Source organism: Podarcis melisellensis (genome assembly GCF_964234715.1).
Source record: "Podarcis melisellensis genome assembly, chromosome: 13".
NCBI lineage: Eukaryota > Metazoa > Chordata > Lepidosauria > Squamata > Lacertidae > Podarcis > Podarcis melisellensis.
Window position 1 is genome coordinate 35,717,819 of NC_138545.1, and position 16,423 is coordinate 35,734,241.

A 16,423-nucleotide genomic window follows, 5' to 3' on the forward strand; every position below is an offset into this window, starting at 1 on the left:
TCTTCTTTCCTTTTTGTCTTTTTCTTTGCATCACTTTATTTCTTTAAAACGGAAACCTTTTCAAAAAATATATTAATACCAAAAAAACCCAAAAAAAGTTTAAAACAGGCACCTGGTCAGCCATTGTGAGATCAGAGGTGCTGGATTAGATGTGCCATGAGCCTGATCCATCAGCCTCTTCCTATGTTCTTATATCCCTAATTGGACCAGAAATGACTCTCTCCATTTCCCATGACAAGCCAGCTCAGTGTCAGATGAGCTAAGCATTGCAAAATTTGGGAACCATGATGCTTTCTTTCCATTGAAAGGTTGTATACACTGTAACAGATTTATGGGCAGGCAAAAAAAAAACCCCAGGGCACTTTGGCATGTGGGGTGCACCTGTCATGAACTAATCCACCCAACGATCTTCTCAACAGCTGAAATGAGTTTCACGTACAGTTTCTACGGCATGAGTGAATATAGAGTTACAGATCATAGCGTGACAGGGGTAGATCGTGCATGCAGATCGCACATCAAAGTCACGCAATGGGTTACCCCAAGGTATTGGGAATATATATATATATATTTAAAAAGCTGAACGAATGGAATGGGCAGAAGACGCTCCTCACCTGGAGGGTGTCATGAACTGGTTGGACGCAGAGGAATGATGGGAGGCTCTGTCTGGGGGAACCAGCAAGGAAAGAAAGCTCAGAAGTGGTAGGACGACGACGAGTGGACCGAAGGGAAGAGGAGGAGTTGGAAGCTGAGGAGGCAACGGGGTCTAGTGAGCAGGGGGAGTCTGTGGCAGAGAGCAGTCCAGAATCAGAGGCAGAAGCTGATACTGTGGCAATGCTAGCCATCCCCTCCCCGTATCCTTTAATAACATTGCCAACTGGGAAACACTGGCCTGCGAGCGCTCCAATTGGAGAACAGCTTTTACCAAAGGTGTCGTGGACTTTGAAGATGCTCGAACTCAGGATGAAATGGAGAAATGTGCTAAGAGGAAGGCACACTTGGCAAACCTCACCGTGATCAACTCCCACCTAGAAACCTATGTCCCCACTGTGGAAGGACATGTGGATCCAGAATTGGCCTCCACAGTCACTTACGGACTCATTTTTGAAACCATGTTTATGGAAGACAATCTTACTCGACTACAAGTGATTGCCAAAGAAGAAGAATATTCTTTAATACTAAGAGCATGTCTTTTGCATGTGGTTCTTGGCATTCTAGTAAAACCCAAGGTGGTTTGTGAGAGCCTGAAAATGGGTGGCCAGGGCCAGATGTTGGGGACTACAACTCCCACCAGCCTAGGCAGAACAGTCAATGGGCAAGGATAATGGGAGTTGTGGCCCAAAACATCTGGAAGCCACGATGTTGGCTACCCCTGAGAAAGGCCTTTGGTATGGTCCAGCAGGGCTCTTCTTAGGACTGAGAACAGAGGTCAGCAACCTAAGGCCCATGGGCTGGAAGCAGCCCATGGAGGTCATCTGACCGACCCACAAGCTGCCCCCAAACCAAGCTACCCACTCACGTGCTGCACTAAACCGGCGCACTGCAGGGACTCACTTTCGTGGCGCTGGGAATTGTTTCTGCACACATGCATATGTCAAAAATCACAGGTGTGCACGCACAGAGGGATCTCTGGGGGACCGATCCGTTACAGGCAAGATAAACTTTGCTGACCCCTGACTTAGAACGTGAAGACTGCCTTTCTTGAGGTATGTTCCCATACATGGTGATGAAGGCACAGAATTTCATTTCCAATGACCCCTGGCCAATGGCCATGATGCCGGCGACTGAGGGGAGTTGGGAGTCTAAAAATACCTGAATGGGCACAAGCTAGCCACCCCTGTTCTGGAGGGAGGACTTCTCCTTTTAGGGACCAAGAACTGAGAGAGTATCTGCGAAGAGGCTATGCATCAGAAGGAGAGAAAGAGGCGATCCGAAACATCTGAACTCACCAGGAGGGGAGAGCAAAGCTGTCTGGTAGAATTTGAGTTTGGGGTGGGAAATCAAGCTCATCTTGATTGATGCCTTGTTCACAATTCCTTCACTGCTAATGGGGAAAATCAAGGATTCTGCACCAAACCTCTGGAAGACTCCACATTTCCTCCTGCCTACATTTCCTCTTTTCTCTACTTGGAATCCCAAGATTATCAGGCAGAAAACATCCAGCAGCAATTAATGCATTCCATTCCTCAAACAGAAGAGCTTGCAATAATACGCAAGCAAATTTCCTGGGAACAACTTGTGGTTAAGAGCAGGGAAATGTAGACATTTCCCTTTTGGGTTTGAAAGTCCTTTTTTTTTTTTTTGGCCACCCAAAAAAAAGGGGGGCCTGTGTCCTATCACAGACACAACTGGAAGCTGAAGCAAATTCTTTCCCCACCCCTGAAGTTCTCTGGTGTGAATTTTGAAGTTGATTGTTCTCCAGATATTCCTCGGTTGCTCAAATATTTGCTGTCTGTATTTGCCAATATGTGGACATGTGATATGTGTCGCTGGCTGCCTTGCTCCTATCGGCATCAGTGCTGACCACAGTTTGAAACACAGAGAGCGCTGCAGTAGTCCATTCAGAATGTAACCAGTTCATGGGTCACTAGAGCTTAGAGCACCTTTCTCAACCTTGGGTCCCCAGATGTTTTTGGCCTACATCTCCCATCATCCCTGACCACTGGTCCTGTGAGCTAGGGATCGGGGGAGTTGTAGGCCAGAAACATCTGGGGACCCAAGGTTGAGAACCACTGGCTTAGAGGGAAAGCACATGTACCTATTTACCATATTTTTCGCTCTATAAGACGCACCAGGACACAAGACGCACCTAGTTTTTGGAGGAGGAAAACAAGGGGAAAAAAAATGTGAATCTCAGAAGCCAGAACAGCAAGAGGGATCGCTGCGCAGTGAAAGCAGCAATCCTTCTTGCTGTTCTGGCTTCTGGGATAGCTGTGCAGCCTCCATTCGCTCCATAAGACGCACACACATTTCCCCTTACTTTTTAGGAGGGAAAAAGTGAGTCTTATAGAGCAAAAAATATGGTATTTAACATATTTCTGTCTCGCTTTTCAGTGCAAGCCCTCACAAGGCTGCTTACAGCGGAAATGTTAAAACCCAAACAGCTGAGTGTTGGAAATGTAAAGAAGTAGAGAGCACATTTTACCGTATGTGGTGGACGTGAAAGGAGCTATGGACTCTTGGGAGATGATTTATAATGAGTTGAAAAAGATATTTAAAGCAACTATCCCCCCCAAAAACTAGAAGCTTCTTCTTCTTTTTACTAGAGATAACTGGAGCAGATATTCCCCCAAACCCAGATAAATCTATTTCTTTACACAACCACGGCAGCACGAATATTATACGCGCAAAAATGGCATTATGAGGTGCTCCCTACTGAAGAAGAATGGCAGCTGAAATTGATAGACTATGTTGACGTGCAAAATTAGAGTTCAGAAAGAGACTGGTCTTAAAGAAGATTGGAAAATATTTGCAGAATGCTTAAAAGCTCGGTGTAAAAATGTTAGAATGCAAATAGGATTTGAGTAAGAACAGCAGTGGAGGGTGAGCTTTTTGTTTTTTATGTGAGATAAGGTGAAGGTATAGAGTAACAATAATATGCAGCATAAATTGAAATTTTGAGGGAAACACGGAGGGATGGAGAGGAAGTCGTAGGTGGAATGACTGCTAAATTTGAAATGTTGTTGAATTGTTTATTTGTTGAAAATTTACAAATAAAATTATAAAAAACAAAACAATTGAACGAACATACAATAAAAGCAGCAGGTTATAAAGGTAACTTCGCAAATCAGAATGAAAACTCAATAAAAAACGGCAGCCAATGTTCTCTAACCTTCCCACAAACTTGGTGCAAACAAACCAGTATGAATGCTTAGTAAACATACAACATCTTTGAACCAACCTGCAGAGTTTATGCAAATAAACCAGAACAAATGCTCAATTAGAAGGTCACCTGGAAGTAACTTATATGTCATAATGACAAATCAGCTAAGGGGTGTGGTTTTGAAACTATGAAATCGGAAGAATACATGTGCACACACAGAGAGCACTTTGAAATACAAACATCTGAAGTGGAAAGCCATCTTATGGAGGACCAAACAGCATAGCTAGATTTTGATATATATACACACACACATTTTAAAATCTACAGGTTAGAATCACAGATTTGTAGAGTTGGAAGGCACCCTGAGAATCATCTAGTCCAGGAATAAGCAGCTGTCCCATGGGGGCATCGAACCTGCAACCTTGGCATTATCAGCACCATGCTCAAACCAACTGAGCTATTCTGAGATGTGGATGTCTGCTTGCCACATTTGAAAGCTGAGGGAGGAACCAGCCTCTCTCACACTTTAAGTTGTATGTAATTCCAGTGCAGTTTACTTGACTCCGGGAGGGCTGGCTCAGCAGGGATCAGTCCCGGAACCTCAAAACTAGAGAGCAAGTGAGGTGGAGTGGCTAGGATGTTGAACTTAGACCAGGGAGAGACAGCTCTGTTTTGCAACAAAGCTCACTGGGTGATTTTGGACCACTTTATTGCCTCCCACCCTATAGGGTTGTTGTGACAGTGGACTGGAGACAGGCAGAGAGTGAGACGAGCATCTTGGCCACGGAACAGGATAGCAATGCAATAACAAAACAGACAAACCTCACAGCACCAATGGTAGGGCTTCGCCAGGGCTGACTGAGGGAAATGCAAGGGACATCTGGTAAAATATTTTGATCCAGTGATGGTTCTGAGTCAGGCAAACTTCTGCTTCCTTTAGATAAGCCCAGCGGTTTGCCCAGGAAAGCCGGCAAGTGCGCCAGAACCGGCTCTTGTTATTCCTCGCGCGGCATCATAATAAAAACAAGGGCCCCTGAGCGCGTGCAGAGTGCATCCCCATGCCCGCTGACTAAACGCAGCGCGTCCCAATACACCTGTGATCACGGAGAGATGCGCTTCGAGGGGAAAGCGTGCGCCTGGAAACCTCCAGGCAAATCTGGGTTTTTGTACCTTTAAGGTACTTTTTTTTATAAAAGAAAAAGAAAATACTAGCAAGAATGAAATCAGTTCCCCAGCCTTTTATCTGCCCCCGTCTTTGTTTGCGCGCTGGGCAGGTGTCCAACCTGTCCGGGGCCCCTTTAAGAACCAAGCGCTTGTCACTCCTGCTCGCTCCGACTGTTTCTTTTTCCCCCGGAAGAAAAGTGTAGCCAGAGCGGCTGCTCAGACTCTGTGCAAGGTGGGGAGGGAGGTAACCAAGCAAGCACGCGCGCGCCTCGCTTGCGCGATACCAGCCACAGAACCGGCTCCATCCGAGCCTTTTGCGCGTAGGGAAGAACCGGGTGGAGAGGAAGGAATCCCCGATCGCTAAGCAGGGAGGCTGCTGCTGCGGCTACAATCTGCAACATTCGCAAAGGAGATTGGAGAGAGGAGGAGGGCAAAACTCCAGGAACTGAAAGCAACAACAACAGCAAGCCGGGTTCCCCCCCACCCAGCCCCCAGCAAAACGAGCAAGCCACCCGCAAACTCCTTTGCAGAAGGGCGCAGCAGACTCCTGGGAAGCAAAAAAAAAGAAGGAGAAAGAAATCGGCGAAACACGACATGGGCGCTAGCCAGTTCCACCTTTGCAGACCCGCAGGACGCAAGAGCCAGCTTGGGAGTCAGAAAGCGCTGCTGCTGGCATGCGCCCTGTGGATTTCCCTCTGCGCCCCGAGATGCGCGGCTTTCAACCTGGACACGAAATTTCTGATTCACAAGAAAGGCAAGACCCCGGACAGCTACTTCGGACTCTCCGTGGCTCTGCACCATCACATGGACGGGCAACGATACCTGTAAGTGAAATAGCGTCGGGACCGGGAGCGTGCACTCTCTTTCTGAACTTGAGGTTCAGGCTGGAGGCATAAAATCCGCTGCTGTAGTTAAGAGGGGAGCAGGCATTCGAATCACACAGAGCTGTCATGCAAGCAGGGATCTGAGATTTAGAGAGAGCTGTCCGATATTTAAGCTGACATCCCTTTTTGTTCCTCCCTCAGGAAGCCCCATCTGAACTCTGTGGGACTTACTTTTGAGTAGACCTATGTTATACTGAGAGGCACACTCTTTTCTTCCTGCCCATTTTTGCCTAGAACAACAGGTTGGCATAAACCCCATTTCTGCGCTCCTTCCCCCTCCTTGCCGCCAACAAAGTTTGGCAGTTCCCCAATCTGCTTTTAATTAAATGACATATTCTTGGTTCCTTCTCTTGGGAATGGAGATCTAGCATATTTTTGGGGTCTCTGGTTAGCAAAAGGGACTCTTATAATAAGTGTCTGTGAACTAATGGAGAAGTTACTTGCATCTAAACCCCCCCACCCATGCGTGCTGCAATTCACATCTGTTTGTGCCATTCAGCTTGTCAGCTTTTTGGATTTAGCTGGAATCCATCTGTTCCTAAACTCGATGCCTGTTTGCGTGTGTGTTCGAGAGCAATTTATGCCCTATTGTGTTGGGGTTGTACCACATGTGGCCTGGTGCGTCCAACATCAATTGGCCCTTTCCTTCCGAAGCGAGATGTTGATTGAAACCAGGGAAGCGGCTGCAAATGTGATGGTTAATGCTGTTTGCTGACAGAAAATATATTCAGGGTCACTGAATATTGGTGGCCACCGGTAACACAAGACCGGCGGTTGCCAACGTGCTGCTTGTGGGTGCCTATGAAGGTTTTCCCTGGTTGCCCGAAGGGTTTCTTCCACACAAATTAGGCTTGTAAGAAGCATTCCATTGTAGCCAATATCATGGGTTGCAGAGTGTGCTTGGTTGTGGTTTGCAGATATGTCCACAGACCCAGAAAGATGGCAACTCTTGCAGTTACTGTATTTTTTGCTCTATAAGACTCACTTTTTCCCTCCTAAAAAGTAAGGGGAAATGTGTGTGCGTCTTATGGAACAAATGCAGGCTGCACAGCTATCCCAGAAGCCAGAACAGCAAGAGGGATCGCTGCTTTCGCTGCACAGCGATCCCTCTTGTTGTTCTGGCTTCTGAGATTCAGAATATTTTTTTTCTTGTTTTCCTCCTCCAAAAACTAGGTGCGTCTTATGGTCTGCTGCATCTTATAGAGCGAAAAATACGGTAAATTCAAGTCTACCCAGTGGCACATTGCAACCTAATCAGAAAATGCAGTGTTAGAAACTTGGATGTATGAGCTAGGATCCAAATAGCTTCTTAAACCAAGGTTACAGTTGCCAGAACAGAATGTCTAGTTTGGGGGTAAGATGGCTCTAAAGTCTTATGATGGATGACTGACGGTGATGGATTCTCAGTTAAACATCTGGCTAGTTCAGATGACCACCTTGAGCTAGGTTAAGAGCTCTGAGAACTTAGGGAAGAAAAGTCACTTTATCCAGGGACAGTTCACATGTACAGTGGTACCTCAGGTTAAGTACTTAATTCGTTCCGGAGGTCCGTTCTTAACATGAAACTGTTCTTAACCTGAAGCACCACTTTAGCTAATGGGGCCTCCTGCTGCTGCCGCGCTGCTAGAGCACAATTTCTGTTCTCATCCTGAAGCAAAGTTCTTAACCCGAGGTACTATTTCTGGGTTAGCGGAGTCTGTAACCTGAAGCGTATGTAACCAGAAGCGTATGTAACCTGAGGTACCACTGTATATCTTCTACAAACTCTTTTTCTTAATGATGACTTCTACTGCTCAGGCTGCACAGAAAAAACATTTCGGTTCCAACAAATCATTTTGATTGTGCAGATAATATATAACTGATAGAATTACCTACAGGATGGGGGCATGAGTGTGCAAAAACAGTACAGATTCAATGATCCCCAGGCATGCACCTTCCAGATGGTGGAGATGATATTTTATGTGAATCGCCATGAGACCTTCAGGTATAGGGCGGTATGTAGAAGTTAAATAAATAAATGATAAAAATGTCAGGTGCCATCCTGGCACCAAGGCATGTCGCAAGTGGTTAAAAGTCAGGTGCAAAATGCCCCTGGCGCCTGGCTAATTTCAAACACTGACAGCACCTCTAGATACCTTACTGGGGAATAGTGCAACTTTACTGCAACATACCCTTGAGCAGAATAAAAAGGGCAAATAAGAACTGAAGGTAAAGGTAAAGGGACCCCTGACCATTAGGTCCAGTCGTGACCGACTCGGGTTGCGGCACTCATCTCACTTTATTGGCCGAGGGAGCCGGCGTACAGCTTCCGGGTCATGTGGCCAGCATGACTAAGCTGCTTCTGGCGAACCAGAGCAGCGCACAGAAACACCGTTTACCTTCCCGCCGGAGCGGTACCTATTTATCTACTTGCACTGGTGTGCTTTCGAACTGCTAGGTTGACAGGAGCAGGGACTGAGCAACGGGAGCTCACCCCATCATGGGGATCCGAACCGCCGACCTTCTGATTGGCAAGTCCTAGGCTCTGTGGTTTAATCCACAGCACCACACTTAGGGACAAATCCTTACCATCCCAAACCTGCTTAATTCAGAGCAGTGCAGTTTTGTCTGGGATATGCATGTGAGGGCGAGGCTCCCTTAGCACTCAGTGTGCGTTTCCCTGGATGAGGCTCAGCTCTTATGCCAGTGGCAGCAGATAACAGGTGCCAACCTAACCAATGCAACATGCAGGCAGCTCTGCTGGTTCACAAGAAGCCTTTCGAAACCTTATCCAGCAAGCATGCAGTACTAAATATTTAGTATGTATGCCATACCTTCTTTTTTAAAAAATGGCATCAAATGGTTGCTGGAATGTTTTTATTCATTCTAAGAAATTTATATCCCACTCAGTATTTATTTAAGTAAAAAGAAACCCAAGAAACTTCATTTTTTTAATTAAAAAAAATCCCTAAAATATTTTATGCCATTATTTCCATTTATATGCCATTATTTTCCTCTGTAAATTTGCACAAACGCAACAGTACCTCTGTTCAGAGAACTGCCCTGGTTGCCCATTTGCAATTGGGCCCAATTTAAGGTGTTATAACAATAATAATTATTATTATTATTAGTGCACTGCCCATTTGTCTGGGTTTCCCCAGCCACTTGGGGCGGCTCCCAACAGAATATTAAAAACACGATAAAACATCAAACATTAAACTTCCCTAAACAGGGCTGCCTTCAGATGTCTTTCTTCTAAAAGTCAGATAGTTTATTTCCTTGACATCTGATGGGAGGGCATTCCACAGGGTGGGGCGCCACCACTGAGAAGGCCCTCTGCCTGGTTCCCTGCAACCTCACTTCTTGCAGTGAGGGAACTGCCAGAAGGCCCTCGGTGCTGGACCTCAGTGTCTGGGCTGAATAATGGGGGTGGAGACGCTCCTTAAAGCCCTTAACAGCTTGGGACCAGTTTACTTGTGAGATCGCTTTACCCCATATAGGCCCATACGACCGCTTCAGTCTAAATAACTGGCAGTGTTACAGGTGCCACATAATACTGATTCTGAACTTGTTGTTGTTGGCAACCATCTAAATAAATCCATACACAGTGGAATTCCCTGCCTCTTGACATTAGCCAACCACCTTCGCTGCTCTTTTCAACACCTGCTTAAAAAAAAAAAATTCTAGGCAAGCCTACCCAGACAGGCAGAAATCATCGTTGAAACACCTCAGTCGATACCAGCTGGTTAAAATATATGTGCTCCACCAGGAATCTGGTGGCATTGTTGACGGGGGCAAGATCTGTCAAGATGGGCAGTTTAGAATGCACAGATGATCTCTGGCTCTGCTGGCTTAGCCAAAGATACACCAGCATCACTTAATAATAATAATGTTATCATTTATACTCCACCTGTCTAGCTGAGCTGAGGCCAGCGCAAGATACCCAAAATGGACATTCTGGGGTGTGTGGTTTGGGCAGCACTGGGGGGGAGGGAGACCCTTAGGCCGAATCCTAAGCTTGTTCTGCTCATTCAGATGATTGGCAGCCCTGCATAAAACACTATTTTAAAGGCATGTTTCCCCTCTTCCAGGCTTAGGCAGAGCAGCTGCAGCAGTTCCACAGCTGAACGGGATTTGGCTCTGGTGTACCTTTAGGGCAGTTTAACTTACGCCGGCTTGTATTATGTCAAGCTTCTTGTGTGCATAGGATTGCTTCTTATGTCTGGTCCACACTTCTCAATGTGAGGAGTTGTGGGGAGACAGCTGAAATGGGTAGTTATAAAAAATATTTAAAATAATAATATTTATTTATTTACCGCTCGTAGTTACGCAAAACTCTTACGCGGTTCACAACACAGGTTAAAACACCTTAAGTAAACAGCAAACACCAAAACAAAAAGGAGGGAATTTATACATTCGATGAACCGTAACTCAATAGAGCAGTGTTCCCCAGCCTTGGGCCTCCAGCTGTTTTTGGACTACAATTCCCATCATCCTTGACCCCTGGTCTTGCTAGCGAGGGATGATGGGAGTTGTAGTCCAAAAACAGCTGGAGGCCCAAGGTTGGGGGACACTGCAATAGAGCATCCTCGTCGGTGTCAAAATAAACATTGCCACATAAAAAAATCAGCTGCAAAAAAATGTGAGGAAAATCCATAGTAAAAGGACTAAATCCAAGCATCCTCTAAAGATCAGGCAGCAAAATAATTAACAATGAAAATGAGCTTAAAAGTATAAATTTCAGCTTTTTAAAAATAACAAACCCCAAACCTGATTAGCAATGAAGCAAAAGAAAACTGACTCATTCTTCCCCAATACCATACATCAGTCAATCAATCGATCATCCCATTAAAATCACGAAGAAAACTTAAAAACAGTCACCGTTAAGAGCCATAAAAATAAATAAATAAAAACACCGAGGCAAGAGAGATATCAGCCTAGTGGCTCAAAAGCAGGTTGCCATCGAATAATGCAAGGAGGATAGCTCAGTTAGTTAGAGCGTGGTGCCATTAAGGCCAAGGTTGCAGGTTCGATGCCCGTATGGAACAGCTGCATATTCCTGAATTCCGGAGGGTTGGACTAGATGATCCTCAGGGTCTCTTCCAACTCTGTGATTCTATATGAAGGGGCACATGCTGGATTTCCAACAGCCATCCCCTTGGGGCATGTGAATTGGAGGCTCTTGGCTCTGTTCCTGCCTCCTTTTTTGCACGTGGCACACACTGGCCTGCTTTATCCCTTTGAGTTTGTTCTTCAAAGCACATGCCTAGTCTTGCAGATGCTTCCCTGTGGTTTGCGCCTCCTCCTTCACTCACGCTGCCTGTCTGCCATGCAGAGAGAGTCATCTGGGTACCTAGTGAGTTGGTAGTTTAGGGCTGTTTGAGGAGCAGCTGATCTAAGGTTCAGATCCTACGTTTACTTACTGGGCGGAAGGGGGGGTAATGGAGGAGAAATTTGAGTCAGTACACCTTTAAAGCCAGATCTAACAGATCCATGCTTTCTGAAACAATACGAGAACTGGAACACAGCTTATCTTTGAAACGTACATTTGTCTGAATTTTCCAGCCCAAAGTATACAAAAGTGCATATGATAGTGTGCCTGAGAATGAGGATATTAGATACAGCAGCACATTCTATTCAGGAAAAATCACTTGCGAAAATGGGCACATCAGTCTAAACTGTGTATGTTCACTAGCAGAATTCTGCACTAAAATGCTAAGGACTTTTCCCCTCAGTGGAAAATTTCTGTAAATATGTGGAGAACCCGAAATGAAGATTTGAAAAATGAGAAACTGAGAGAATGGTAATGGATAGATCCTTCCAGCCCTACCTGGGAGTAAGGCTTGTTAAACTCAATGGGACTTACTTCTGAGTAGTGGTTTCTTCTTGAAACAATGCTGAGCTGAATGGACCAGTGATTTAAAGCAGTTTTCTCTGCCTTTACGATATGAAACACCGCAGAGTAAAGTATTGGCTGGCAAACCTTACTGACTATCTGAAGCTGGCATCGAAAAATCTGAATTTTTCCTCCAGCTTTCCTAAGCCGTCTGTCCCTCTGGCTTTTGTTACCTGTCACCCACATATTGTGTGTGTGTGTAAATTCACTTACAAAGCACTGAGACAAATTCCAGCCATGTGCAAAAGGTTAAATGGAAAGGTATTGCCCTAATGCACAAAGTACCTATGCAAAGTTGAGGGTGGAAAGTGAAATCAATGGAAATTCTTCCCCCCACAGAAGTCAATTTTCATATGCATTAATTATGCTTTTGTTTCACGCGGCTCGGCTCAGGATCAGCCAGAGAGCTTCATGGCTCAGAAAGATTCAGATCTGAGGCTTTGCAGTCCTTAACTGATCTGCTTGCTGTCTGGCGTGCTGTTTCCAAATCATTCTTGGAAAACCCCAAGCAGTTGTAGTTCCAGGAGCCCTAGAGCACAGCTCCCCCCCCTCTCCCCATAGCCCGTCTCCCTTTCCTTCTAACTCTGGGTGTAGAAACCACTGTCTCCAAGAGGGAAGAAACAGGCAAATAAGCAACAATCGCTCCTACTAACACTCACTTACCGTATTGGCCCGAATATAAGCCACACCCGCAAATAAGCCACACCTTTAAAATTCAAAGGGGGGGGGGAGAGAATACCCAAATATAAGCCGCTCCCTTAAAATTGGGTTACAGGCTGAAAGTCGCTGCGGTTGGTAGAATTTTAACTCGGAGCCAATTTAAGCCTTTGATTTTCCAAGCCTGCAAAAGTTACCGTACAATCGCTGAAATCGCAAATCGCTACTCAATTGGCTACAATTTCCACAGGCACTCACACCCGTAAATGGCACATGAACAGTCTCAAGCTCGCAAATCGACAATAAAACATTTGCCGTATGTCTGTTTCAGCGGCGATATCGTAAAAAGGCCAATTTTTGTAAGGTCGCGAATTTAAGCCGCACTTTAACTTTTCACGGTTGGAATTTGGGAAAAAAGGGAACCTTATATTCAAGCCAATACAGTAATTTCATGGAAGTTCAGCAGAAGTTTAGTGGACATTTCCCCTAACTGACACACAATTGTGTGCAATTTTGCCTAAGACAAGCATTTCTGCAAGGTGATTTCCCCGAATGTGATGCATTATTATTATTGCATGACCTCGTCACTAGTATACACACCCAGGGTTGCCATATGTCCTCTTTTTCCAGGACATGTTCTCCTTTTCATGGGTAGAGTCGTCATAGCGATCCATAGTTAAAAGTTGAAGTTGGCCCAGGTGTCCTCTTTTTTGCTCTTCAAAATATGGCAACCCTATTTTCTTTAACACTTCCCAATGGCAAATGCCCCTCTGTACTTATTAGTTTGCTGGAAAACTACGTTGCAAAATCCGGAGAGGTGTAAATTTTGAAAGACGGCCATGGTTCAGGCCTCGTAGTGTTTCAGGAAGAGTGAATTGTGTAGTTTTGCCTTTAAATGTGGACCATATTGAATTGGTCTCCACTCCCTAATGGAATAACCTTGAGTCTTTTCTGATTTTGATTTGACATTCCCTCCTCCCCGCCAGCCAATTTGAATGTTTTGACCCAGAACGATGGCCCAAGAGTATTTCTTAGGCCCAAGAGTATCTCTTCATCCAGACCCGGCCATGAATTGTTCATTTACAAACAGAGGCCTATCCTAGACCAGTCTCATCCTTGAGGGTCAAGGTGTGAGGTTCCCATGGACCTGTTAACATTCTTGTAGTTCTTTGTTGGATTGGATAAATTCTACGGTGCTTTACAAAAGACCTTTTCAAACCACCGGATTTTTCCTCTTGATTAACTAACTCTCTCTCTTAGCTCAGGCCTCCGTTCCCATGGAGACGTGTATTATGTTGTTTAAGAGGCAGGGTTTTTTCCACACACCCCCTTCCTTACTTAGCCTTGGTATAAATCACGGCTACTTGCACTAATTCTAAATGTACTGATCTTCTAGATTGCGTTTCAGCCGGAGATCTGTTTGTGTTCTTCTGTTCTTACTGGGGCTGCGCAAGGATGGGCGAATCTGTCTGTTTCAGTTTTTGTTTTTTTCATTTTTCCAATCTTAAATTCAGCTTTCCACATTTGCACATAGGTTGGCGATTTTTTTTATTTTTTATTGCAAAAGGATTTCTCTTCATAGGCACATTCTTGTAGGCAATTTTGCCTGAAATAAACCTTTCGGGAAAGAGATTCCCCTTACTAGAATGCAGGAAAATGTATTTTATTTTCAGTAATATATGTATTTTTAGGTGCCCTTTGCCAGGGCCGGCCCACACATGAGGTAACATGAAGCAACTGCCTCAGGCGGCCGGATCCACAGGGTCAGCAGAACCCAATGTAGATCTTTATTCCACCCCACCCCCATTCCTGATGTAGATCTTCACTCACCCCTTCTTCCCCGGCAGGGAGTGGGGACGCCATTTTGTGGTTTACCTCAGGTGCCAAAATGTCTTGGGCTAGCACTGCCCTTTACGCTAGCATAGCTAGTTCCTGGACCCACTTCTAATCTGAACATACATTTGGGGACCTATTTCTTAACCTTTTACCACATATTTGCATGATGGTAGCGCTCCTGTTGTGACTCACCGTGGATCAGGCCGCAATCCAGTAGTTGAAGACGAGCACGCTTGTAAGTGCAGTGCACTTTCTTTGGCTAGAGAACTGCAATTCAAAATTCAGAGAAGTGCCGATCTCAAAAAATGGCTGCGTTTTGGTTTGCATATTGTTTCAGAAAGAGAAAATTAGGTAAGTTCGTTTTTAAAGGCGATCTAAATCTATGCCATATTTGGTGGGGAGTCCTGTTCCTCTTAGGGACAGCGGCTGGCGCTGTGGGTAAAACCTCAGTGCCTAGGACTTGCCGATCGCATGGTCGGCGGTTCAAATCCCCGCGGCGGGGTGAGCTCCCGTCGTTCGGTCCCAGCTCCTACCCACCTAGCAGTTCGAAACCACCCCTAAGTGCAAGTAGATAAATAGGGACCGCTTTATAGTGGGAAGGTAAACGGCGTTTCCATGTGCTGCGCTGGTGTTGGCTCGCCAGAGCAGCTTCGTCACGCTGGCCACGTGACCCGGAAGTGTCTGTGGACAGCGCTGGTCCCCGGCCTCTTAAGTGAGATGGGCGCACAACCCTAGAGTCGGACATGACTGGCCCGTACGGGCCAGTTCCTCTGCCTTTAACAGTGGTCTTCCAGGCAAGCATTTAATAAAGCTTTTCCTGATGATATTATTATTATTAGTAGTAGTAGTAGTAGTAGTACTTTGTCCATATGCCTGGGTTGCCCCAGCCACTCTGGGCAGCTTCCAACATAAACAAACATCAACAGAACAGGACATTACAAGCGCCTTGATACAGGGCAGCCTTCAGATGTCTACAGGCAATCGTATAATTATTTATCTCTTTGACATCTGATGGAAGGGCTTTCATGGGGCGAGAAGGCCCTTTGCCTGGTTCCCTGTAACTTTGCTTCTCACAGTGAGGGAACCTCAGTGTCTGGGCTGAACGATGGGGGTGGAGACGCTCCTTCAGGTATACAGGACCGAGGCTGTTTAAGGCTTTAGAGGTCAGCATCAACACTTTGAATTGTGCTCGGAAACGTACTGGGAGGGGGAAGATGGAGAAAGATGTCACAAATTTCTGTGCACCAGGTGTTAAAAAGATCTGAAAAAGAAAGAATGTTTTATTAGACATCTGGCAGTTAGGGGGCGGGGCATTTCCTCCGTGCACTTATTCTGAATCAGTTCGGTAGCAGTTTAATTCTGCAAAGTGCTCCATGGCCATAATTTCTTTCGGCCTTGTGACTCTGTTCCAATTTTGCGTAGGAAGCTACCTTATATCAAACCAGACCGTTAGTCAGCCCAACTCAAGATTGGCTGCTGCCCTCTCCAGGTTTTCATTTTTTTAAAAAAAGATATTTATTAAAGTTTCAAAGGTTATACAAAAAAAACAATAATAAAAACAAAACACAAACACAAAAAATAACAAATACAGAAAAATACAAAACTAAAAACTATTTAAAAACAAGTAAAGTTTCATTCCCTTATTTTCTTATAACTTACTTCCCCGACCTCCTCATACCTCCCCTTTTTGTATTCCAATTTCTAATTATTAATTCAGCAAATCTTCTCCCTTAGTTTTCATTTAATTTTCAACCTTTCTTTCCTTTTTACTTAATCATTACAGCTGAAAACCACTTAATTTCTAAACCAACATCGTTCTAACATTCATTAATTTTGCAATATTTCCCAAGATAGTCCTTGAATTTCTTCCAATCTTCTTCCGCCGTCTCTCTTTCCTGGTCTCGGATTCTGCCAGTCATTTCTGCCAGTCCCATATAGTCTATCACCTTCATCTGCCATTCTTCCAAAGTGGGTAGATCTTGTGTCTTCCAGTACTTTGCGATGAGTATTCTTGCTGCTGTTGTTGCGTAGATAGATAATACTTTATTCGGCTATAAGCCCACAAGACTGTTGTTGCGTACATAAAGAATGTTCTGTCCTTCTTTGGCACCAATTGGCCGGCCATGCCCAGAAGAAAGGCCTCTGGTTTCTTCAGGAGGGTATATTTAAATACCTTTTTCATTTCAT

At 45.1% G+C, this 16,423-nt stretch overlaps 1 protein-coding gene across 2 annotated transcripts in view; it reads left to right on the forward strand.

Annotated features, from left to right (window-relative positions):
* Positions 1–5,187: 5,187 nt before the first annotated feature.
* The window catches only part of ITGA3 (integrin subunit alpha 3), an 86,543-nt gene continuing 75,307 nt past the window's right edge, over positions 5,188–16,423 (forward strand). For both annotated transcript variants that reach the window (XR_014162165.1, XM_081883862.1), the window contains exon 1: positions 5,188–5,808. Coding sequence is in view for 1 of the 2 variants with exons in the window: in XM_081883862.1 (XP_081739988.1) it covers positions 5,579–5,808 (230 nt within the window). In the remaining variant the exon portion in view is untranslated. The remainder of the gene's footprint in view (positions 5,809–16,423) is intronic.